This window comes from Malaclemys terrapin, chromosome 14 (assembly GCF_027887155.1).
Source record: "Malaclemys terrapin pileata isolate rMalTer1 chromosome 14, rMalTer1.hap1, whole genome shotgun sequence".
Classification (NCBI taxonomy): Eukaryota; Metazoa; Chordata; order Testudines; family Emydidae; genus Malaclemys; species Malaclemys terrapin.
The window spans coordinates 25,951,847-25,976,877 of NC_071518.1; the positions used below are offsets into that span (position 1 = coordinate 25,951,847).

At 40.2% G+C, this 25,031-nt stretch overlaps 1 protein-coding gene across 1 annotated transcript in view; it reads right to left on the minus strand.

Moving 5' to 3' along the window:
* The window catches only part of N4BP1 (NEDD4 binding protein 1), a 35,802-nt gene extending 14,826 nt beyond the window's left edge, over window positions 1-20,976 (minus strand). Inside the window, exons 1-2 of the mRNA XM_054048958.1 lie at window positions 18,963-20,976; window positions 7,755-9,550 (exon numbers count right to left, since the gene is read on the minus strand). Coding sequence (XP_053904933.1) covers window positions 7,755-9,550; window positions 18,963-19,208 — 2,042 coding nt within the window. The 5' untranslated portion in view covers window positions 19,209-20,976. The remainder of the gene's footprint in view (window positions 1-7,754; window positions 9,551-18,962) is intronic.
* Window positions 20,977-25,031: the final 4,055 nt, after the last annotated feature.

Sequence of the window (25,031 nt, forward strand, 5' to 3'; positions counted from 1 at the left end):
GCATTTTTGCTGCTTTATTATGCATAAAGAAGGTAGGATTGGGTCACGGAGTCTAAGGTTATCAATTTATAATTCATGGCAAGAGAAAACTGATAAAGAATTTAAACTGCTTGTGTTCTACCCCCTTCCCCACCTTGCATCTGTCTTGGCTGTTGAGACTATGTTCTTCAAGGCAGGTACAGTTGAGTAGTGGATTTGTATAATGCCTAGCACAATGCTCTCTCCTCCCTCCCCCCCACTCTTAGTAATAAACATTAATAATAATGAAACAACAAAGCCTGGGTAAACGGGGCACTGCTAAACAAGCTGAACTGTGAAATGTGGTACTTGAGCTAGGTAGGCCTTTAAAAGACAGCAAGTAATTGTTGTTAAAGACTCATCTTATTCTCAGTTGCTCACATCCTCTGGAATGCAGCGTTCCCCAACTTGTGTATTTACAACTGGTGTGGGTCCATAGCAAGGAGAAGAGAATAAGCAGCATAACATAGCAGCAGCAGGATAATGTCAGAGACAGCATGTTCTAGAAAGCAAATGTAAGGGTTTTTTTTCCCCTATAACTAAGAAAAGAGAAGCAAGCTTGGCTGGGCTTTTCCAAAGAATCCAGATGAGATGTTATTTTTTATGCTGCTCTTATTTTTCTCTCTTATTTTAATAAATATTGTTTTAATGTTGCATGGATGTTTCCCACAGTCCCCCTTTAAGGCCTTCTCTTCATTAAGGAAAAAAAGGTATATTTTTAAACACAAAATTAGCTGGTTAAGGTAAACTCTAAGCTGACTGAAGTAACACTCCCCTAGGGTTCACCTGAACTAAGTGTTAAAACTACAACTTGCCTAAAGCAGGATTTTACACATTAAGATGACAGACACACACCTCTTGTTCCCTATATAGACAGAACCTAAAAGAATAAAGTTCTTCACTCTCCCAGGAGGGGTACAAAAGGCAAAAGGTGTGTTAGAGCCTGATGCCCACTCAGTTTCAGGCATGGACAGAGATTTTCCCTCCCAAAGAGGTGTGTTGCATGTGTGGGAGGGGTGTGGGTGCAGCTCAGGGTAGAAGCCAAAATGACACAGAGGAGGCGTGATTTGGTGGAGGTGCAGATGACAGTTTCAAAACCCCCACTTTGAAGTACATAGAAAGCTGTGGATTTAAACAAAACCAAAAAACCTCAGGCCTTTCCTATACACAACAAGGCTGCAATAAACAAATCAAGGGCACAACCTTGACAAAAGATCAGGTGATTATTCAGTAAAGCATTTAAACTTCTTGATGGTTCTGTTACTTCAAGCTAACTTTCCTCACCCTCATGTTTTGTAATCAAAGTTTTCAGCTGACTGAACAAGGAGGCAGGTGTCATTATGAATAGGTTTAGGGAAAGCACTTCAGGGTATGTTTACAGGGGTTCTCAAACTTCACTGCACTGCACTTCTGACAACAAAAATGACTACATGACCCCAGCAGGGGAGACCGAAGCCTGAGCCCACCCAAGCCCCATCACCCTGGGCAGGGGGGCCAAAGCCAAAACCCAAGCCCTGTCACCCAGGGCTGAAGCCCTTGAGCTTTGGCCCCTGGCAGTGGGGCATGAGCTTTGGCCCTGGGTGCCAGCAAGTCTAATGCCAGCCCTGGCAACCCCATTACAATGCGATCCCAATCCAAAGTTTGAGAACTGCTAGTCTACACTGCATCTGGGAGCAAGCCTCCCACCCTGGATCCACAGACTTGTAGTGGTGAGGCTCAGACTAGTGGGTGCTAAAAAGAGCTGTGTTGCTTTGATTTAGGCTTGAGAGCCTGAGCCAGAATGTCTACATAGCTATTTTTAGCACAAGCCCCACCACAAGTCTGTCCACCATGGTTGGGAGGCTTGCTCCCAGATACAGTGTAGATCTTCTGTAGGGTTTTGTCTTCACTGCAAGTTATCTTGTTACTCTACTTGAGCTAGTCTAGCTCTAGTGAGAGCAACCATACTGCGAAACGCTCAAAACAAAAACAAAAGCTGCCCAGAGCGATCAGATAAGCAGCATAGAGTGATCTGATTAATAGCTGATAAGTTGTAACTCCAGCTGCTGCATCCCCACAACATTACTAAGGCCATGTCTACACTACTACTTATAATTGGCAAAACTTCGGTCACTCAGGGGGGTGAAAAAAAATACACCCGAGTGACAGTTTTGCTGGCATAAGTGGTAGTGTGCACAGCACTATGTCAGTGGAAGAGCTTCTCCTGCCGACATAATTAAACCACCCCCAACGAGCGGCAATAGCTATGTCGACGGGAGAGCTCTCTCCCATCGGCATACAGCGGCTAGATGAGAGATCTTACAACGGTGCAGCTGCGCCATTGTAAGCTCTCTAGTGTAGACATAGCCTAAACTTGAGTATCAGAAAGCACACAGGCTTCAACCTATACCACTCCCTCGACCAGCCAGCTTGAGCTTAAAGGACCACTCAGCTCAAGCTAGAGAGCTGTTTGTGTGGATGGGAGTTGGGTTAGAGGCAAAACTCACGTTATAGCTTGAGCTAACAATGTAACAAAAACAAGCCTGTATGGAAGTGAAACTTTAGGCAATGGCTTAAGAATGCTTTAAGGTATTTTCTTTTTAATTCACTATCTGTTAATTGAGTGGTCATTTCAGAGTTTTTACACCGAGCATGATACATCCAGACATTTATTTTTTGAAGCATCCAATACCTTCATGAGTGCTAGGAAGAACAATGCACATTATATCTTCTGACAGAATTTTGAGCTCATACTATTCTATTACATAAAACCCCATTCTCTTTCTCCAGAAAAATGCTCCTTTTGTAAAAAGTAAATATTAAAGAGGATGTGGTGGATTTGTTACTTTGTACATAACCCCAGCAATTTGCATTTCTTTTCCATTAATATAAGTTTGGGAAATCGGTCTAAAAAGGTTAAGATAAATTATGACTCATAATTGTGACTTGCAGTTTGCATGACTATTTTCTAAAGAACAAAATCTGAACAATGAGGAAATAGCTTCACAAATGAACTATTTACAGTAATGAAAACACTGTACTTTTATTCAAGTAATGTCATACAGTTGTGGGTCATAAAGAATTTCCCCGTAAGAGCTACCAGGACTGCAACAGTCAAGTGACAGGAAGTGTTAATCAAATACTTCAGTTAACCCTTATAATGCTGGCATTTTCAAGACTGGTATCCAAATTAATTCTTCAGAGGATATACCTAAGGATCCTTAAACTGAAGTTAGAATAATAGCTATCAAATTATCTCCTTTAGTTAATAACCATCATACTTTAAGGAAGGTAACACACTGTATTTGAAAGCTTCCTACATTATCTAACAATAGACTGGGTAAATTATTTATCTTGGAACAAATGGTTAACTCACTTCATTGACCATTCATGATATGCCACAAGCAAAAAGAGGCCAATTTCCTCAGATTGATTCATTTACTCAAAACTTGCTTTTCTGACTCCCTTTTAGAAAAAAAAATCTTTCTGGACTGATTACAAAGAGGTCCATGAGAGCATTATTAGATCTTTGCTCTTTAAAATGGATTAGCTGTATTTGGCCAGTGAAAGTAAGATTTGTTCTCTGACTGCAAGAGTGTGCAACTACTTTCAGCATGAATATTTGGCACCTGTGAATTTAAAGCCCGTCAGTGAAGTAGGTGCTCAGACATTATGGTGCTGGAGGCTACAAACACCTTTTGAGATAAGGTACAATAAGAAACCTTAAGAATACCCGTAGAGATATGCCAGAAAGCACTGAACCTCTGGCCATGGGTAAGGTTCCAAGAGATGAGATAGGAGCATAGCAGCCAGTTCTGGAAACACTCCCAGGTCTACTCAACTATCAGCAAATATAAGTGGCCTGAAACAGAAGTCATCAGGCTAACACTAGGGGAAAAAGAAAAACAGAAACCGGTCACAAAGTAGATGGAATACAAGGGTGAAGGAAAAGATCAGAGAGTTTTTGTAATGCACTTAGTACTGTGATATCTGAGCAACCTTGAAAGAATCTACACTTTTGGGAATGTAGCTATATTTTACTGTTCTTTATCATAGAATCATAGAATATCAGGGTTGGAAGGGACCTCAGGAGGTCATCTAGTCCAGCCCCTTGCTCAAAGCAGGACCAATCCCCAGACAGATTTTTACCCCAGTTCCCTAAAAGGCCCCCCTCCAGGATTGAACTCACAACCCTGGGTTTAGCAGGTCAATTCTCAAACCACTGATCACTAGTTAGACCATTTTTTAAACTATTTTTAAAATACTGACAATAGATTAATAGGATGTTCTAACTAGAAAACATTGCACCCCACAAAGTAACATCTCTCAGACATCAAACAAATCAGTCCATGACATTTATGTTAGTAACCTATTTTAATTCTATTGAGGGCTAAAGAATTAGTCACTATTAATGTTTTGTATTCTAGATTTCAGTCTAAACTGAAATATAGTTAAGAGCTACAATATGAACTCCTAAAGTAACATACTTCGTTAGGAATCTGACACATACCCTTAACTACCGTACTAACAGGTGCTGCTGTTTTAAGACAAATTGCTTTCTTTTAATCTCTCTTCGGAGAAGCTTTCAGGCTTTAAGGATGATCTGTAGGAGTCCATGGAACATCTGATGAGACCAGCACCTGTTGAGATCAAATTTCTGCTGAAAGCCCTAACTGATTTAACATCATGAAATTTCAACTCAACATCTAGAGATGCAGAATTTTTTCTTCAATTTTGAATTTCTTTCGTGGCTCTAACAGCTATGACAAATTTCTTCCTGAGTAATGGAACTTTAGCACCTGAATGTTTATTCGCATGCAACAAAACAAAAACGTCCAGCTCAAAAGGGATGTGAAGGATCCAGGCCAACCTGTCACTAAAATATCCAATGCAAGAAAGGTATCTTAAAGTCTTGAAGGAATGAAATAAAGTTCAAATCTCCTATTCCCAGCAAAATAAGGGAAAAGCTACCTTTACAGTAGGTAAGTACACTCTGAAGATATGATTGGAAGTGGGGATACCTAGGACTAATTGTGCAGCTTAACAGTAGAAGAGACTTCAGAAACAACCATGATCTGCATCTGAATAGCAGAAAATTTTGACTTTTTATAAGCCATTATAAAAGTAAAATGAGAGAAGATTTCAAAATCAGAAGCACGATGCACTACAAAATAATCCACAGTTACGAGTTCCACAGAATATATATTAAGTCATAAGTAGTTTGGTAAAACAAAGATAGTTTTGTGTTAAATATTATTCTGTTGTATACAAGCATTCATGACATCCTCTGCACTCTCACATTTTCTATGACTGAGCAAGCCTCTTTTCAAGTCCTTCATCCTTTTCACTGGATCCAGATGTTGATATCTATCAGGCTCTTCTAGTGTCAAAATGAAACTGGGGCTTGGAGAGTGGGGATGTCAGGTTGGGTAAGGAGATGGAGGAATTTGTGGAAGTTATGTTCTCCCTAACAACTAAGGAAATTTGTCCACTGTTTGTTAACAAGATTCACAATTTAGTGAACTGTGAGTTGTGGGTTGGGTGGCTAAATCCATGGCTGCTTCTAGATGTACAAGGTGTAGTAGTTAAGAGTCCATTTTTCTATCCTCATCTAGCCAAAAGTTTGCAGACTTTTAAAAAAAATAATAATTCACATATGCATGTATGTATATACAAATACATACATATTTACAGATACTGATGGGAAACTACATTCCAGCTTTTTAACAGCACAAAGAAACACTAAATGTTTAGGGCAGGAAATAAAGAATGCTGTAAATTGATATTGCAGGGAAAATTTACATATTCTGAGAAATATTAAACTAAAGTTCGTTTGTTTAGGACACAGATTTAAAATAATTCTATTTAACAGCATCTTGGATCTAATGGCTACAAGTGAATAAGACCTGCTGTATATCTCATCCAGTTGAGAGCATTTCCTGCATTACCTTTACAGGCAGCACTCTGGCCTACTCTATGAAGTGACCCATTCAAACACTGACCTCAATCACCACTTGGAAGTTTTAGGTCTATAATTAGGTCCTTCATATCACTTCAGTTAGTATTTCCTGCTTTTAAAGCAATATATTTAAAATAAAGGGTCTGTTTTAAAGGAGGACATGAAGTCTAGCTTATTCCCTTCCTAGCCAATCAGGAGTAAATTAATCCATAGAGGGTTTTTGTTTGTTTGTTTTGGTTTGATTTTATTTTTGCTGTCAGTAATCAATTTTTACTTTTTGCTGGTGAGTTTTCAGATGAGACACTTATTTTCGTATTAGACAGTTTCTTTGTTCTCATTGCAGAGGAACTCAAAGCACGACAGGGTTACTTCTTATCTTAGCATTAGTCAGTGGAGCAACAGGAAGCTCAATTAGTCTATTCCTGGAAAACAGCACTTCCCCAAAAAAGAAATGAAATGTTCCTAGATTATCACACTTTCACATTCCATTTTTGTGAAGAATTCTCAAGCAAGTAATCACTCTACTACTCATTTGCTTGCAAACTCCATAGTTTGAGGTGCATGAGATCAACTAAAGGAGAGGACAATTTAGAAGTCCCATCTCAGGACTCGTCTATACTTACAGTACTGCTGCAATCGATGCAGTAGTGTCAATTTAGTGAGTCTGGTGAAGACAAGCTAAGTCAATGGAACAGCACTCTCCTGTCAATGTCTGTACTCCACCTCCCTGAGAGGCGGAAGGTAAGTTAGTGGGAGAGCATCTCCCGTCAACACATTGTGGCACAGGCACTATTGTAAGTCGACCTAAGTTACGTCTACTTCAGTTATGTAGTAACTTACATAACTGAAGTAGCGCAACTTAGGTTGACTTACAGCTTTAGTGTAGACCAGCCCCCAGTCTCACTCTTAACAAGTATAGGTAAAAACTGCGAGCACCTAAAATTAGTATAACTGAAAGGTAGAAGTCTATTTTCTGTAAGTTTACTTTGTATACTGTCCTTTGCACTGTTTCCTCTGTTTGTTAGTCTTTCACACAGCATCCAGTAGGCGTCAAACAAAATACACAACCCCCCTTAGTGGAAGTCAAATCTTTAAGGGTACCACAGAATAACATTTAAAATATATAAACTTAGAATTAGGACAACTATTAGTATGTACTAAATTTTTCAATTGACTTACAAATATTAAAAATTATAGTTAAACTCACACCTATTTTATCAAATACTAAAAACTTTAAGCTTTAATAAATAGACAGTAGCTCTATTTAGCAGGAGGTCAAAGTCCTCCCCCACCCAAACATACACACACTTCTCTGGGAATTGCTTCACACATGACAGAAATGGGACTGCTATTCTTATACCACGCACATCAGCACAGTATTTGAGCATCATCTCTGAGGTATGTATCTAGAAGAATTTCTAAAGCACTTAAGTGGAACATGGCAACCATTAAACAGTAACACCATACACGTTTATAATAGAAACTGGAGAATACAGGTATTAAACTGTGATTTTTTTCTACAGTTTAAATAGGCAATTAAATGAGGTTCATGTTGCTCATCTAGCTTGCAATGGACAGAATTCAGCACTATACACCTTACCAAATTAGCCCATTACTACAAAATTGCTGGGGAACTCTGTTGGAGTAGTAAATAAATAGCTGGTCACACGGAGGCCAGTTAACAAGAATTTTTGACAAGACAGGCTTTTATACCCAGGCTGTGCTCGCTCCTCCCAGTTTCACTTTGAAATTCATTGACACTTAATAAAGAGAAGTAGCACAAACTAGCAATACTTACGAAATTGCAACGTTGCTTCCATCTATAATGATGTGTTTTAAATATGCTCTCCCAGGTTCATTTTTCAACTCCAGATTATACGGCTTTTTAAGAGAATCCATAAACCTTTGAACCCCAGTAACTGAGGCATCTGTATGATGACTGTACGGTCCCACTGTCTTCCTCTCTAGATTTGGAGCATGCAGTTGGGATGGAAACACAGAAGTTGGAAGAGGACGTTCAATGGGTTTTGGGATATCAAAAGAGGGTTGGTGGAGGAGTCTAAACTGGGAAGGATTGCAATGTCCTGGTCTCTGCACATGAACAGGTTGATTATTCTGCGTATTCGAGGGCCCTGCAGATTTTTGCTGAACTACAGTTTCAGTCTGAACTGATGCATGCTCTCGGTCTGAGCTCCCTCTTGCTACAAAGTCAACATCTTTTAGTGCTCCATATTTCTTTAATTCTTGTGCAGTGTTAAAAGACGGTATGAGACCATCAGTTTCTATATCATTTGTCCTGGAATTGGGACTCTGGTCAGAAGAATTCAAATGTACTTGTTTACAATGCTCTGTTGAATTTTTAGTGGAAGGAAGAGCAGATTTATTTTTATAGTCTGTCACATGCATTTTGTCTTCTGCCCGGAGCTGTGCACGTGGTGAATTCGCTCTTTTTTGTTTTACATTTTTTGTCTCCTTTAAAGTATGACTGGGTTTAAGTTGATTTTTACTGATAGAACCTCTGTCTTTCAGAGTCTGTGAAAGATCTGCATTACCACCTGAATGCACACTTACAGTTCTAGATATCTGCGGTGACTGTTCCTTTTCCTTCTGAAACTTTGTACTTTCCTTTTCTATTGCTTCCAGGAGCATTAATGGTTCCATTGATTGTCCCAGTTCACTAATAACTTTCTCTACAATTTTTTGGGAATATCCCATGGTCCTGAAAAAGTTTACAAGAATCTTGTATTCCATTTCCTCACTAATGTCATCACAGTCTGTAATAGAGAAGCGTGGATCATCCGACTCATTGCAGCTATCAGAAACCAGATCAATAACTGCATCCCTATCTGGATCTTTACTGCATGGTGTAGGCCTGCCCTCCTGATCACTTTCTAATGAAAACTGTTTCTTAGGAAGCCTTTCCTCAGCATCAGAACACCTCCTTTTACATGACTGTCTCTCTTTGGAAACAGATGCCTCAAGTGGAGTCACACCATTAATAGGAACAAAACACTTTCCTGGTGCATTGGAAAACACAGTGTCCATTTGTTTTGTAAGCTCTGTTACAGGGGTTCCAGCTTTTTTTCTTGCTTCCTCTCCAATTGTTCTTCCATCTCCACTCATTACAGTTAGTTTTGGGGTTTTGTTTTGTGAAAACTCTGGTGTACTTTCAGAATCTGTAGTAAGATCTATAATATTGCCATCTGCTTCACAGCAATCACTTTGTGTAAGATTCAGAAGTTCTCTTTTAAGAGAGCTAGGCAAGATCAACAAGTCCATTGTATATTTATCTGCATGTGCTTCCACAAATTGTTTAAATTGCTTTTTTATGTTCGATTCCTTGTCACTTAATAAGCCTTCATTGTTTTCAAAGAGCATCACAAACTGCTGAATATGACTTCTAGCCATCACAACAGCCTCCGCACCACCCTTAATACTAAGTAATCCTATTTCCTGCACTGTTATATCAGCACAGGTATCCTGAATAAGACAGTTAAGAAACAGGCTCTGTGCTCCAACAAAAATGCAGTGCATATCCTTTGGATAACATTCCTTTTCTTCTAGTTCAGGTTCACAGAGTCCCTTAATATACTCCTATAAAGGGGGACGGGGGGAGGGAGGGAGAGAGAGAGAGAGAGAACATAGTGAACAACTTTTTACAAATCAAAAGTGTCTATACAATTTCAATATTTTTTGTTTAGGCCAATGATAAGCTACTATAATAGACAGTAAAGCCAGTTTATTATGATGTATGACGTTATTAACTAGAGGAAGATATCCAAGGTAAGTGTAAACATTGCATTTCAAATGTCTGTTATGGGTTTCCCAGGAGACTACAGTCTAAGGCAGAGGTTCTCAAACTGTGGCGTGTGCCCCCAAGTGGAACGTTTCGGGGGGAGGGAGGGAGGGAGGGGAAGACACGGAGGGGCCCAGGCCAGCCCCGATGGGGGGGGAGCTGGGAGGGAGCGCCACAAAGCCCCCAGCTCTGCTGCGGCCCCATACGCAGCTGTGGCCCCAGCTCCTGGCCCTATCCCCAACCTTGGCTCCATTCTCGACTCTGGGCTGAGGCTGGGGGTGGGAGAGGAGCTACACCTGGCTGCGGGCCCAGCTGCAGACTCCCATCACAGCCTGGCTACAGCTCTGCTCCCACCCCCAGCCTTGGCCCCTGGCCGCGGCTCCATCCTCAGCCCCACTCCTGGACCCAGACCCACCCCCAGCTGCGGCCTTGGCCCCCTTACCCTGTCTGACCCCCCGGAGCTCTAGCCCGCTCCCAGCCCCGGCGGTGGGGGAGGGAGGGAAAGGGGCATGGACAGGGGTAAGGAGGTGCACAACCCTTAAAAGTTTGGGGATCACTGTCTAAAGTTTGTCAAAATGATAACCTTTGCATAGAAGCATTTACATGCATAGAAAGTGCGGCTATCAAGGTTTCTAGACCTGCCTCAAAACCCTGAAATCTATGCCAAGTTAAAATAGTTATTCCCAATATTCATACAGTATGTAATTAGGTCTTATTTTCTTTTGGGATACAGATTGCTGAATGCATACACAGTCTGATTTAAAAAAAAAATCAGATTTGTAAGAATAGAAACAGTTTTGATTTATTATGCTTGGCTATGCTATCAGCTAACTCATTTGAAACAAACATTTATTTCTTATGTTTTTTATAGCTGAAGTTGACATGGTTGTTGATTGATTCTCTTAAAAAAAAAAAAAAAAAAGACAGTATAAGGATGCATTTTACCAATATTAGTCAGAGAAGAGACATGCTCTTCTGAAGTTGACTCAACAATGTCATAAGGTAATTCTGGTTCATAAATAACATGCTGGAACAAAAAAACGGCTTGCACAAGACTATTTTCAAGGGATATTCTTATGGCAATTTCCCTATAGTTATGAATAATAAATCAAGTTCATCTGTGACATGCAGTCTTGCAAGGTGGTCTGATATAACTAATGTCCCAGTGTCAGCTACAAAGATATTCTGCAGAAAATTGATGCTGAAATGATGCATGTTTTTACCGGAGGGGTGAGGTTTAGCCCACAAATTTATCTCTGTTTAAAAAAAGATTACAGTATTCCAACACCAAAAATAAAGAAAATTAACAAATGATTTAAAAATATTGCAATAGGTATAATTAGTAATATCAATTCTTTACAGTTATATTTTATGCTAGCACTGTTTAATTATTCACTCAAGATCAGTATTTAAACTTCAGAATGCATACATCAAGCTACAAAAACATTTTTAACATAAAGCTAGTTTCAGTACCAATCCTAATATAGGTAGTTATTTCCGTTAAGAAACCAACCAAACACCCCCCACCCCATGGTATCCAGATGCCAACAATTATAGATTCTTCCATTACCTGAATAAAATATTCATTACATTATTTTAAACTGCAACTCCATTAGTCAGTCATGTATTTAGAACAGGTAGTTATACTTAAAGAAAGCCACACATACACAAAAAATCATCCACACTTTTTATAATTCAGTTTTAAAGAATAAGATTCTAAAAGGACAGATTCTGGTAGGAAATGGAAGAGTGACTGAATGACAGAACTCCACAATCCAATCATTTCTATATCTAAACAAGGAAAACAAGAAAAGTTATTCCAAGTATGTTTGTTCCTTTATAGACACATTTCTGTTGTCATCAAAATACAGGTGGCACAGCTAGTAGCACCTATAGACAGGCAAACACTTTCCAAAGCTTTGTTTTCAGTTGCTTATAACTTTGCCAAACTAATCGTTTGGGCTGAAGTTTTCCATGCCGGCTGTCTGTGTCTAGATGCATTTTTTTTTTTTTTTGGAAAGTTTCAGCTAACATGGTTCAGCCATCTCTGAGAATGAGGTTAGGGAAAATTATGTTTTGGCTATTTAAAAAAAAAATCCTGTAATTATTTCACTGAGATGATCTAGTGCCTCCATGTTTTGGAGTAAGGACTTGAAATTTGGAGAGATGATTGTTTTGATATCAGGGATGGAATTTTCATGAAAATTCACCCAAATCTGGCCAAGCTATAAACACAAAAAAAAAAAACCCAAACCAAAACCTGGTTTGTACATGCTCAGTAGAAACTTGTTAGAACTGACAGCTAAGTTCTCTGAAGTCCATGTGCACTGCGCAGGCTTCATCCTCAGTTCCAATATAAAGACCTGAAAAGATTTGTGCTAGTCCTACACAGCAACTGAATGCTCCATTCCGGGGCTGCAGGGGCAGAGCAGGATTTTCCCTGTAAATACTCCTCCCCTCTGCCAGGGGCCATTGCTGTGGCAGGCAATGGAACCAAGAGCAACAATGCTGTCTCTCAATGCTCTCACTCAGACAGCAAGGTGAAGGAGGAGAGCAGCTTGACTTGAATACAAAGAATGGGGGTGGGATGGAGCGATGGAGGAAAAAGAGACAGGAGCAAGTATCAGGATGAAGACCATGGGAGAGGAAAAGGGAAACAGTTAAGATAAGGGGACACAGGCAGAAGCTGAGGGAGGGAGATGGGGACAGGGGAAGGCAGGGCAAAAGTCAGGCATAGGATGGTAGAATGGGCAAGAGGGGACAAGGCAGAGGGATCGAAGCACAGAGTGCTGAACACAAAACTTTTAATGGTCTTTTCACGGGGTTTTTTGGATAGAATTCTGTTTCAGAAAAATGAATGGCATCCATTAAAGAGGCAATGGGGGAGAGAAGAGCTATGCAGAGCTCTCAAAAGCTTGTCTCTTTCACCAACAGAAGTTGGTCCAATAAAAGATATTACCTCACCCACCTTCTGTCTTTAATATCCTGGGACCAACATGGCTACAACACCACTGCAAATGACATCCATTAAAGTTAGTTTTAAATCTTACAATGGCAATAAAGCAAGTCTCACAATGGACTGACAAAACTATCTTTTATTTATTTATAAAGAGTACCTTGCATTAACCTTACCAATGTAGCTAGGTGTTTTGCAATGTCTGTTTTAAAGAATGAAGCAATACAGTAAATTTTGGGGTTTCTCTTTTCTTTTCTCGTCAGACAATAGGGTATGAATCAAAGTGGTGACATGTCTTATTAATTCTCTATCTTCCACGGAGGTGTTTAAATATAATTTCTATGTAGCAGACATGCATTTGTTTCTTTCTAGTACATAATTATCTTTCCTTTTTTCAGCCAGTACACAACCCAGGCCTCTACTATACTGATCTTGGCCTTTGTGGCTCCCTACCTAGTCTTGAACTATATTTTATGCTAATAATTAGTACTAAAGATAGACATTTATCTTATTTCACAGCAGTGGTTCGAGACCATTTAATAAGAAAAGTCTTACCCTTCCATTTTTCACAGACCACCTCTTTTAACCTCCCAAAGTACAATTGCCTGATTTTTCAAAATATCTAATATTGAAGACCACTAAGAAACGTTTCATAGCTCATAGTGTGGGAATCAGTTTTTAGAGACTTGGTGTTCAAGCCATTTTCTTAAACATCCATCATTAGAGCTGCGGTTATGGATTATAACCTGTAAAATAGTGTTTAGTAGAGAGCCATAGGAGGTGAAATGTCCATTGGCATCTTCAGAAAAGCAGGTCTAATTTTCATTTTCAGCTTATTGCAGCTTTCAAAATAAAAGTGGAAGTGCTCATATACAAAATTAGTTTAGTATCCAGATAGTCATAGTAAACACCACAGTTGCATCTATCGCTGGAGATAAATGATTTTTGGCATCTCCTCCTCCTTAACTGCTGCATTTATTTGAAAATTCTTGCGTAACTTGGAAAGTCGAGCATGTATTTGGATCGCAGACAATATCACAGACAAGAATTTAGACAACCTTGTTCTAAACACGTAAAAGCCACCAAGGAAACTCCTGTTTCTACAGTTAACTTTCTATCATGCCAAGAAGCCAGTTTCTAAACTACTGAAGTCAGCATACCTACAGGCTCCAAAACATCATGTATTAACTCTACACATTAACATGATTAATGGTATTCCACCAAGATTCAAATCAACGACCTCCAGCTTCAAAGCTAGATCATGTAACTGGAACAAAATATATTGGCAATGCAGTCTGCAGCAGCATTGGTGATTTTAAAGGCCACTTGTGATTTATTGGTTTGCAACACTCTTACAACAAAACAAAAAACAAATAAAAAGAGCAAACATCCAACCAATTTTGTTCTCTATCTCCACTTCGGAAAAAACTGTCTTTTGAATGGAACTGAAAATAAATATTATGTGATGGACACTGCTTTGTGCCATCTTTGATTCTCATCAACAGTCTTAAGGATTGGATGTTGCAAGACTACACAGTAGTACAAACTGCTGCTGTAACATAAGCTGAAGGAGGCAAGTAGTTTTTCTGACACACACACACACACACACAGTCCCCTCCCCCATAAAAATAGCAATACAATGGTAGTGAAAGAGAGACATTCAGTATCTGGAAAGTTTCTTAAAAGTCAGATATAGTAGTGAAAATGCTTTCTGAAGGGACTTTACTGCTTGTGATTGACAGACCTGGAGTCTGAAGTTTTGTTTTTATAAGGCAATGGCAATGTACAATTACACACACAGCCCAGCCAATATCCTTTCAAATCTTGACCTGGAGGGAGCTACAAGGCTCATTCAGATGCTCAGCTTCTCACTGAGACGGCCAACATCTGTGTCAATTATAACCACGAACCGATTCCCCACGGGCCATCAAATAGTATTTTTGTTGTCACCTACCTGGGCTAGGTTCTATTATCCATTTCAATTTTTTAAGTCATCTGATCAAATAAATAACAATTTTCAGGTTAGTTATTTAATGGATACTGAAAATATGCAAAATGTCAGTCATTTCTGATTATACTAGCCATCTGTGATTATTAAACACTTGAAATTGTAAACCCACTGTTTTATTCTACATTTTTGCTCTATCCAATGCAGAAGTAACTTTTCAAGTTGTTGCAGAAGGCTATCATAGTGGAACTCTTAACATTTTATTCCCTGATTAGTTTTACCATGAACCTAAAATGAGCAGACAAATTCACACATACATTACCTAGTAGTCAGGCAGTGTATCAGAGCTAAAACCCAGCATTACTCTATGCATACTCACTTTGTATGCACTGTATCTATGTATAGTCTACTCATAAGGTTCATGATCAATAGGTAAATTCAACATTTGGGTTGAAAAGAGTCCTTCCTCTATCATGTTTTGTAATATTGGTTACTCAGAATTGAGCAAAACGCTTAATGGGTTTCCATTGCAGCTCAGCTTCCCTTAACAAAAGTATTTCTGTTGCTATACCTATAAATCTCAGCAACATATCAATTAGTCATGAATACAGCTCTTAACACTGGACACTTCCACCTATAAAGAGCTGGTCAAATTCTTCCAAAACAAACTAGAACGCTCTCTCTTTTAAATATAAATGGCAGATTCTTTTCATGGACTCCATGAACTAGGAGGTACAAATTAATTTTCAATGGTTACAGCTAATAATAATTGAAAATCAATACCATCAGCTCTGTGGCTGTATCTCAACGTCTCAAGTACTACCAGAGTCCACCAAATGACAGAGTTTTAACCATTGTGTCATCTAACCCTGCCTAGAACGGGCCTAGGCAACTTTGTGGTTAAAATGTTGACAATTTGTTGCCTCAATTAAAGTAAGAATTAAAAGGGGACCCCCAAATAACATCTACAGCCACAACTGGCACTTTTTTTGGTAGTCTCCATAGAGAAGCCAAGGATTTATTTGCAGCAGTGATACTCAGACTGAGGTTTGAGAGTCACAAATGGCTCTTTGCAGCACATAATTAAATCACACAGTGTTTTAATTATTAACCTAAGTTATTAACTAATCAGGATGTTTTTACCATGTTATTAACCAATTGTAGTTGATAAAATCATAATACATGGTCAATCATTTTGCTGTGAGAATAATATAAACTAAATATTTCCCCTTCATACTGTTTAAATATGAATATATAGTACTATAGTAAATTAAAGGAAGAATTCACACTACTGCAACTCTTTTGGGTAATGTTGATGGCTAATTTGGTTCCTGAACCACAGAGATTTGAGTTTCACTGCTTTAGAGGTATGAAGTAGGGGATAATTATCATGCTCAAGTGAAGGCACATTAGTAGGACCATTGGCTTTTCCCCCTGCATGTGTTTTACTTATTCTGTAAATAACTAGAGCAGTTCAATTTCTAGTGCTATGACTAGCACATTTACAAGCACAACAAATTATCTTTTTCTTGAAAGCAGTGTTTACAGAATGACTAGCTCATCCACAATGATCAAAGAAAACTCAATTTTTCTAAAAACACATTTTAAAGTTTTCTGCCACTTTCCACAAACCTTGCTGTTAGGAAAAGAAATACTTATTCAGTTGTAATGGAAGCTCTTTGGAGAGGGGAAACTTCTTTGTGTGTGTTTGTACAGCACATGGGACAATGAGATGCTGACCCTGTTAGGGTTTCTGTTATATAAATAATAGTAAAAACTTTAAGCTTCTGAGAGTTGGTGGCTTTTTCAATCTAGAAATCATTCATAGATTTAATTGAAATAAATTATTCTGCAGTTCCACAGCTAAAGAATCAAACCTTAACAACTAAAATGTAAAGATAAAATTATTATTGAATTAGGCCTAGGAATAGGTGCTAAGAATCTCTACTAATACAAGGACGAGAGACACAACAGGAATTACTTTTTGCAGACTGGTTCCTAAACAAATTATGATGCTCAATCTGCCATTCTCCCCACATGCCTCAAATGGGCTACAGTTGCCACGTCATTAACTATTGGAGTAACGCCAATTGTAACATTGTAGTTGGACCCCCAAAAAGTTAGCCAAAGAAATTTGATTACAAAACCACTCTTAGGACATTGTTTCACATCAGTTACTGTCACACCCAACACTCCAAAATATCAGACAATGTAAGAACAGGAAAGACTAGCTAGCCTTTTCCTGGCTTAGTATAACTCATTTTTTTTGCTTTTTAATTGGATAAATTGCCACCTATTCCAAGAACTAAGCTGATGAAATCATGTAGGCTCTGTCTGCTCTGATGCTGAAGAGGTATTAGCAATGTCAAACTGTTAGCATTCTTCGAGGAAGAACCGTGTTAAAACCATTCAATGCAATGATAAACAGAGCCTTAGGCTACAAAAATGTGATGAAAATAGACATGTTTAAAAATTGTATAACATGGCTGGGGCACAACCACTTCTTAACAGATTTTTCTAGACTGTGCAGGCAGGAAAAACAAAACAAGAACTATATTCTAATCACATTAAGAAAATATGTTTTAGTTAACATACTTTTTACCATCCATACAGCCCTCAAGAAGAAACCAAATTATTATGGTTGCAGCCTGACTGTAAGATAGCTCTCAAGGAGAAATCAAGTTGCGTGCATGGTAAAAACCATGCTGACTAAAACATTTCTTAACATGATTAGAATATGGTTCTTGTTTTGTTTTTCCTGCCTGCACAGTCTAGAAGAAACTGATATAAAATGCTTAGGACACAGCCATTTTTCACAATTGTGTGACAGCAGGGCTACACTTTAGTGTTGACAGAACCTTATAATGTTTGGTTCCTTATTTCTCATGCTTATAAACAATGGCACAAAAAACAATACACTGACAATCTGAACACCAACTTGTTAGGACAAGTCAGTGCCTGACTTGGAGTTCTTTTTATACGGATGTATTTTATTTCTCTCTCTTCCGCCTCCTCCCTTCACACACAAATACTCAATCTAAAGCTATCTGAGGTAGGGTAGGGCTGATCCATAGCTGTTTATGTTACACCAATACAAACATACACTAAGGCCACGTCTATACTATTGGGACTATAGTAGCATAGCTATGGCACCATAGCTATATGCCAGCATAACTCCATAGTTAAATTATTATTATTATTTACTGATTTTCATCTGAATTTTGGACGAACAGAAGTACATGAAAATACTGATTATGTTAAGAAAATCCAATTCATTGCATTGGGTAGATGTGTTTATGTTAATAAATTAGTCTAGATGCAACATGAGGCTGTCTGTTAAAGTAAGGCAACACATGCCTGCACATATGTGTATGTACTGTTAACATAAAGTTAATTAAGTGACAGCATTAAACTCCTTTTACTTTTAATACTCTTACTCTGTTGTTTTTTTCTATCTTCCTATCCCTGAATATTTCACCCAGAAAACTTAATTTTTTGTACTGAATTACGCCCATTTTTTAAATTCCCAGGAAACTTAATAAAAACTGAAAATGGAGGGCCTTACCCATAGTTTAGATCCAGCTTACAGCGATGAAGGGATTTTTTGTGGCTTTAGGATCACTACCTGCCTGAGCAATGGTAACCAGGTGGACAGAAGCATTCAACCTAGCTGCATCTACACTGGGGGTTAGGTCATCATAACTACAGAGTTCAGGGCATGGATTTTTTCACACCCCTGAGAGACACAGCTATATTGAGCTACATTTCAAATGTAGATCAGGCCTTAGATCAAGAATCAGTTTTATCCTCCATAAGACTGACAGAGGTTCTCAACTATTGGAATATACCCCAATATCTGAACCTCATGTTCCCACTCCCTGCATACAGCCCACATTACAATCAGAGACCACCTTCCTTCCAGGCCCATTTCAAAAATAACCAAGCTCAGCAACCACGTGTAAATCAAAACCGGCCCTGGTCTGTGCGAAGTGCCAAGTGTGCCCCCCCACCCCGTGTGGCCAGCAGGGACTCAGCATAAGCATCATCGTTATTTGTTAGGCGCTGATAACGTGCTCAGCGCTGTACAGGGCCCCTCTCCCGCCAGCCAGAGCGTGGCTGTGAGCCAGACTTGTTCTCACCCTGGGTCCAGCCCGGCACGGGGCCCTGTCAGGAGCCGGGGGGGGATTAAGAAGGAGGAAGCTGTGGGCGGGACGGGACAGGTGAGGAGAGTTCCCGGGGGGCGGGACCCCGGCTGGGAGCATCCAGGGGGCCGATGTACCTGAAGAACCGACCCGACCCTTGTTACCTTGGCGCTGCGCACAGTCTCCTTGTCCCCGGAGAGCCGCAGCCAGATCCGGTCAGTGGCCGGGCCCGAGCCAGGGGTCCGTCCCGAGGGGCACCAGTCTCCCGGCGCCTCCAGCACGGCGAGTCGCACCCCGAACAGGCTCTGGATGCGGCCTCGACTCTTCTCCAGGAAGCGGCTCTTCTCCGCCGGAGCCGTGAACTCGTCCAGCACCGGCACGGGGCCGTCGGCCGCTGCGGCCGCCGCCATCAGAGCCGGCCAGGGAGCCCTGCGCTATTGCCTCCCATAGTTCCGGACCCCAGGGACAACAACACCAGCGGGGAAACCCCTGCTGCCCTCATCACGGCGGGACAGGTACGTCATCCGTCTGCGACACATGGTCGGCGCAGGGTGCCCTGACTCCGCCCCATCAAACAACCGCCATCCACGTTATTGGGACGGGCCACCCGCTGCCCCTCCGAGAAAAAGACGCGTGGCGACCATCTTTGTTATGGGCAAGACGTCTAGCTGCCATCTTTACCGAGGGCAAAACAAGCGCCCTGCCCTACGCTGTATCGATATGAGCCATGTTTCCTGGGGGTAACGCCCTTCCCCGGCCCTTCAGAGGAACGCGAAACGCGAGACAGAAACGTCACCAGGAACGGCCTCAAAAATTCCCTTGTTCATTTCAATAGGAGCTCAACCCTGTCCTGCACTTCCCTTCCCTTCAGCATCTGCTCAGAGTGACTGGGGGGAAAATCCTTCCTGGAGCAGATGACAAACCCCTCTACAGCCGCCTTGCCTTGCACTTGGGTTGCACATAGTTCGACGCTGGCTCGGGCCGGTGAGAGGGGCATGGAAATTGCCTTATGAAGGAGAGCGATTAAGCAGCATTGTTTGTGAGCACAGGGGAGCCTTTTCTGGAAAAGTAACCAGTGGCTTCAATTCCCCTCGTATATTCTGAGACTCACCATATTTGGTGGGTTTCTTCCTCCCCCTTCTCTCAAAGTCTCAGTTCCTGGAATCATGTTATTACCTCAGAATCTCAGCTTTCATTTAAGAGAAAAGTAAGTTCCTGCCCCTTGTTACAGAGAACTGCTTGTGATTTGTAAACCAGCTCTCATGATTTTTTGAGACATGATGGGTGAGGTAATATTTTTTTATTGGACCAAGTTCTGTTGGTGAGAGAGAGAAGCTGCTGCTTCGGAAGAGCTCTCTGTAAGCTCCAAAGCTTGAGCCAACAGCCTATGGCTTGGCAAAAAAATAAAAGAGTGTGAAACCAGAGCACCTTTTTTGTCAGACTTTGAGCAGATAAATGAGGTAATTCCTACCACAAACAGACCGTGCTAAATATGAAATTCTAGTCTCCTGAACACAGACTATTTCCAAGGGGATTCTCCTTTCCTTTAGCTTGCATAGTTGCATTTTGTTTTTCCATCATGATGCTACTTTTTGTAACAAACAAACCTAGACTATACCTAGTACATCTCTGGCTGATTTCTTGTGATGATTGGTGCCATCTGTTGTTGAAATGCAGCTAGTGCAAGCTCTGGTAATCCCGAATGGAAAGTAGGAAGTTTTATATTATGGATACAAATTTACAAGCAGATGAGATAAAGAACATCATTACAAATCCAAAAGCAAATGTTTTGAGATCTAGCTGTGCAGTCTGCTGTACATTTTGTAGATGATTCAGCACAACCAAAGGCGTAAGTAGAACAGGAGTACTTATGGCACCTTAGAGACTAATACATTTATTAGAGCATAAGCTTTCGTGGACTACAGCCCACTTCTTCGGATGCATATAGAGTGAAACATATATTGAGGAGACATCTAATAAATCTAATAAATTTGTTAGTCTCTAAGGTGCCACAAGTACTCCTGTTCTTTTTGCGGATACAGACTAACACGGCTGCTACTCATAAAGCGGCCCCTTCTTGAGACTTTATTAATTTATTTCTTTGTGGTATGTTTTGTCATATTGTGTTTCTCAATGCTTTTCATTTGTAAGTCTTGATCCAAGGGTTGAATGGACAATACATTAAAATAGTAAATATTATTATATTAAATGTGGTTTGTAGCATACAATGATCTGAGCCTTCTTACTGAAGCCAATGCAAGCTTGTAATAAAGTTTTCAGAGAACATGGCCCTGCTCATTAAAATTAAGTAGCACGTGAGATTATAATGCTCAGGACAAGCAGAAATTTAATTTGTTTTTTTGTTTGTTTTTAATTTCTAGTCTAAAATAGCATATGAAATTAGAGGCTTAGGCTGTGATCCTGCGAACAGTTATGCATATGCTTAATTTTATACAGACGTGTAAGGGTATGGTTACACTGTAAAGAAAAACCCATGGTGCTGAGTATCAGAGCGAGGGTCAAATAGACTTGGGCTTGCAGGGCTTGGACTGTAGGGCTAAAGATAGCAGTGTAGACCTTTGGGCTTGGGCTCTGAAACCCAGCAAGCGTGGAGGGTCTGTCAGCTCAGGCTCCTGCCCAAGCCTGAACATCTACATTGCTATTTTTAGCCCCACAGCCTGAGCCCAAGTCAGCTGACCTGGTCTCTGAGACTTGGTGTCACAGGTTTTGTCTTTGCAATGTAGACATACCGTAAGTGTCTGAAGGAGCAGAGATTTAGTTTTAGGGGCCATCACAATTTGAAATGAAAGCTAGATTTGTCAAAAGGTCTGCTGAGGTTTGCAAACATGCGTCAAGTGTGAGGCAAATCTGGGTTGATTTATGACTTTAGATGGAACCTAGAGGAACTTTTTTTCACATGGCTGTGACTCAAAGCTAGACAAAACCTGTAGGTTACAGCAGAGCTTTATTTTCCATTCACTTGAAATTATAGCTCACAACTAATCTCCCTTGTAATTTGGAGAATCACAGAATCATAGGACTGGAAGGGACTTCGAGAGGTCATCTAGTCCAGTCCCCTGCACTCGTGGCAGGACTAAGTATTATCTTCACCATTCTGGACAGGTGTTTGTCTAACCTGCTCTTAAAAATCTGCAATGATGGAGATTCCACAACCTCCGTAGGCAATTTATTCCAGTGTTTAACCACCCAGACAGTTAGGAAGTTTTTCCTAATGTTCAACCTAAACCACCCTTGCTGCAATTTAAGCCCATTGTTTCTTCTCCTATCCACAGAGGTTAAGAAGAACAATTTTTCTTCCTCCTCCTTGTAACAACCTTTATGTATTTGATAACTGTTATCATGTCCCCTCTCAGCCTTCTCTTTTCCAGACTAAACAAAGCTGTTTTTTTCAGTCTTCCCTCATAGGTCATGCTTTCTAGACTTTTAATCATTTTTGTTGCTCTTCTCTGGATTTTCCAATTTGTCTTTCCTGAAATATGACACCCAGAACTGGACACAATACTCCAGTTGAGGCCTAATCAGCGTGGAGTAGAGCCGAAGAATTACTTCTCATTTCTTGCTTACAACACTCCTGCTAATACATCCCAGAATAATGTTCGCTTTTTTTTGCAACAGCGTTACACTGTTGATTCATATTTAGCTTATGGTCCACTATGATCCGCAGATCCCTTTCGCAGTACTCACTACAAAAAGTAATTGTCCCTCTGCTGATACTCACCCCTTTTAGTCAACTGTTGAGAATAGGCTGACGTTCACCTTAATTGAATTGGCCTCGTTAGCACTGACCCTCCCACTTGGTAAGGCAACTCCCATCTTTTCATGTGCTGTATATATACTGCTTACTGTATTTTTCACTCCAGGCATCTGATGAAGTGGGTTTTAATCCACAAAAGTTTATGCCCAAATAAATTTGTTAGTCTCTAAGGTGCCACAAAGACTCCTCATTGTTCTTCCTAGGCAGTCATTTCCCATTTTGTATGTGTGCAACTGATTGTTCCTGCCTAAATGGAGTATTTTGCATTTGTCCTTATTGAATTTCATCCTATTTACTTCAGACCATTTCTCCAGTTTATCCAGATAATTTTGAATTTTAATCCTATCCTCCAAAGCACTTGCAAGCTCTCCCATCTTGGGATCGTCCGCAGACTTTATAACTGTACTCTCTATGCCATTCTCTAAATCATTGATAAAGATATTGAACAGAACCGAACCCTGAACTGATCCCTGTGGAACCCCACTTTCTATGTCCTTCCAGCATGACTGTGAACCACTGATGATTACTTTCTGGGAATGGTTTTCCAACCAGTTTTGCACCCACCTTGTAATAGCTCCATCTAGGTTGTATTTCCCTAGTTTGTTTATGAGAAGGTCATGTGAGTCAGTATCAAAAGCTTTACTAAAGTCAAGATATTCCATGTCTACCGCTTCCCCCCATCCACAAGGCTTGTTACCCTGTCAAAAAAAGCTACCAGGTTGGTTTGACACAATTTGTTCTTGACAAATCCATGCTGACTGTTACTTATTATCTTCTAGATGTTTGCAAATTGATTGCTTAATTATTTGCTACATTATCTTTCTGGGTACAGAAGTTAAGCTGTTTGAGCTGTAATTCCCCAGGTTGTCCTTATTTCCCTTTTTATAGATTGGCACTATATTTGCTCTTTTCCAGTCTTCTGGAATTACTCCCGTCTTCCATGACTTTTCAAAGATAATCGCTAATGGCTCAGCTATCTCCTCAGTCAGCTCCTTGAGTATTCTAGGATGCATTTCATTAGGCCCTGGTGACTTGAAGACATCTAACTTGTCTAAGTAATTTTTGACTTGTTCTTTCACTATTTTAGCCTCTGATCTTACCTCATTTTCACTGACATTCACTATATTAGATGTCCAATCGCCACCAACCTTCTTGGTGAAAACCGAAACAAAGAAGTCATTAAGCAACTCTGCCATTTCTGGATTTTCTGTTGTTATTCTCTGCCCCGCCCCCCAGCTCCTTCCCCCCCATTGAGTAACAGGCCTTCCCTGTCCTTGGTCTTCCTCTTGCTTCTGATGTATTTGTAGAATGTTTTCTTGTTATCCTTTGTCTCTAGCTAGTCTGATCTTGTTTTGTGCCTTGGCCTTTCTAATTTTGTCCCTACATACGTTTGTTATTTGTTTATATTCATCCTTTGTAATTTGACCTAGTTTCCACTTTTTGTAGGACTCTTTTGATTTTTAGATCATTGAAGATCTCCTGGTTAAGCCAAGGTGGTCTCTTGCCATACTTCCTATCTTTCCTACACAGTGGGAAAGTTTGCTCTCGTGCCCTTAGTTATGTCTCTCTGAAAAACTGCCAAATGTCTTCAATTGTTTTTCCCCTTAGACTTGCTTCCCATGGCATCTTACCTACCAACTCCTTAAGCTTGCTAAAGTCTGCCTTCTTGAAATCCATTGTCTTTATTTTGCTGTTCTTCCTCCTACCATTCTTTAGACTCATGAACTCTATCATTTCATAATCACTTTCACCCAAGCTACCTTCCACTTTCAAATTCTCAGCCAGTTCCTCCCTATTTGTCAAAATCAAATCTAGAACAGCCACTCCCATAGTAGCTTTCTCCACCTTCTGAAATAAAAAATTGTCTCCAATACATTCCAAGAATTTGTTGGATAACCTATGCCCTGCTGTATTATTTTCCCAGCAGATGTCTGGGTAGTTGAAGTCCTCCATCACTACCAAGTCCTGTGCTTTGGATGATTTTGTTAGTTGTTTCAAAAAAGCCTCATCCACCTCTTCTTCCTGGTTAGGTGGTCTGTAGTAGACCCCCTACCATGACAGAGAAGTCTGAACTGGGATCTTAACTTCCTATCTCAGGCCCAGAACTGTACTTGAACCAGATTCAGAATTTGAGCAAATTCTTGTATTACTTTACTTTATTAACAATGAACATTTGCTGAGGAAGTAAGGAATAAATGATAAAGGCTTTCCACAGTAAACTCTCATCATTGAGGGGGCTGTTAGCAAGAGGGGAACTTCCCTGTCTCTGTAACTGCATCCCATAGGTTTGAGGGAGGGAGCCCTCTAGTTAGTTAGTTAGTTAGTTATTATCTGTCAACAGTTAGTAGAGGAGACCAACCATATCCTTCTCCTGCTCCTGGATTTCCACATGGAGTACCAGAAGGAGCTTGTACCCCTAGGACATTTTAGGAATTATCCAAAAGCAGGAATATATGTG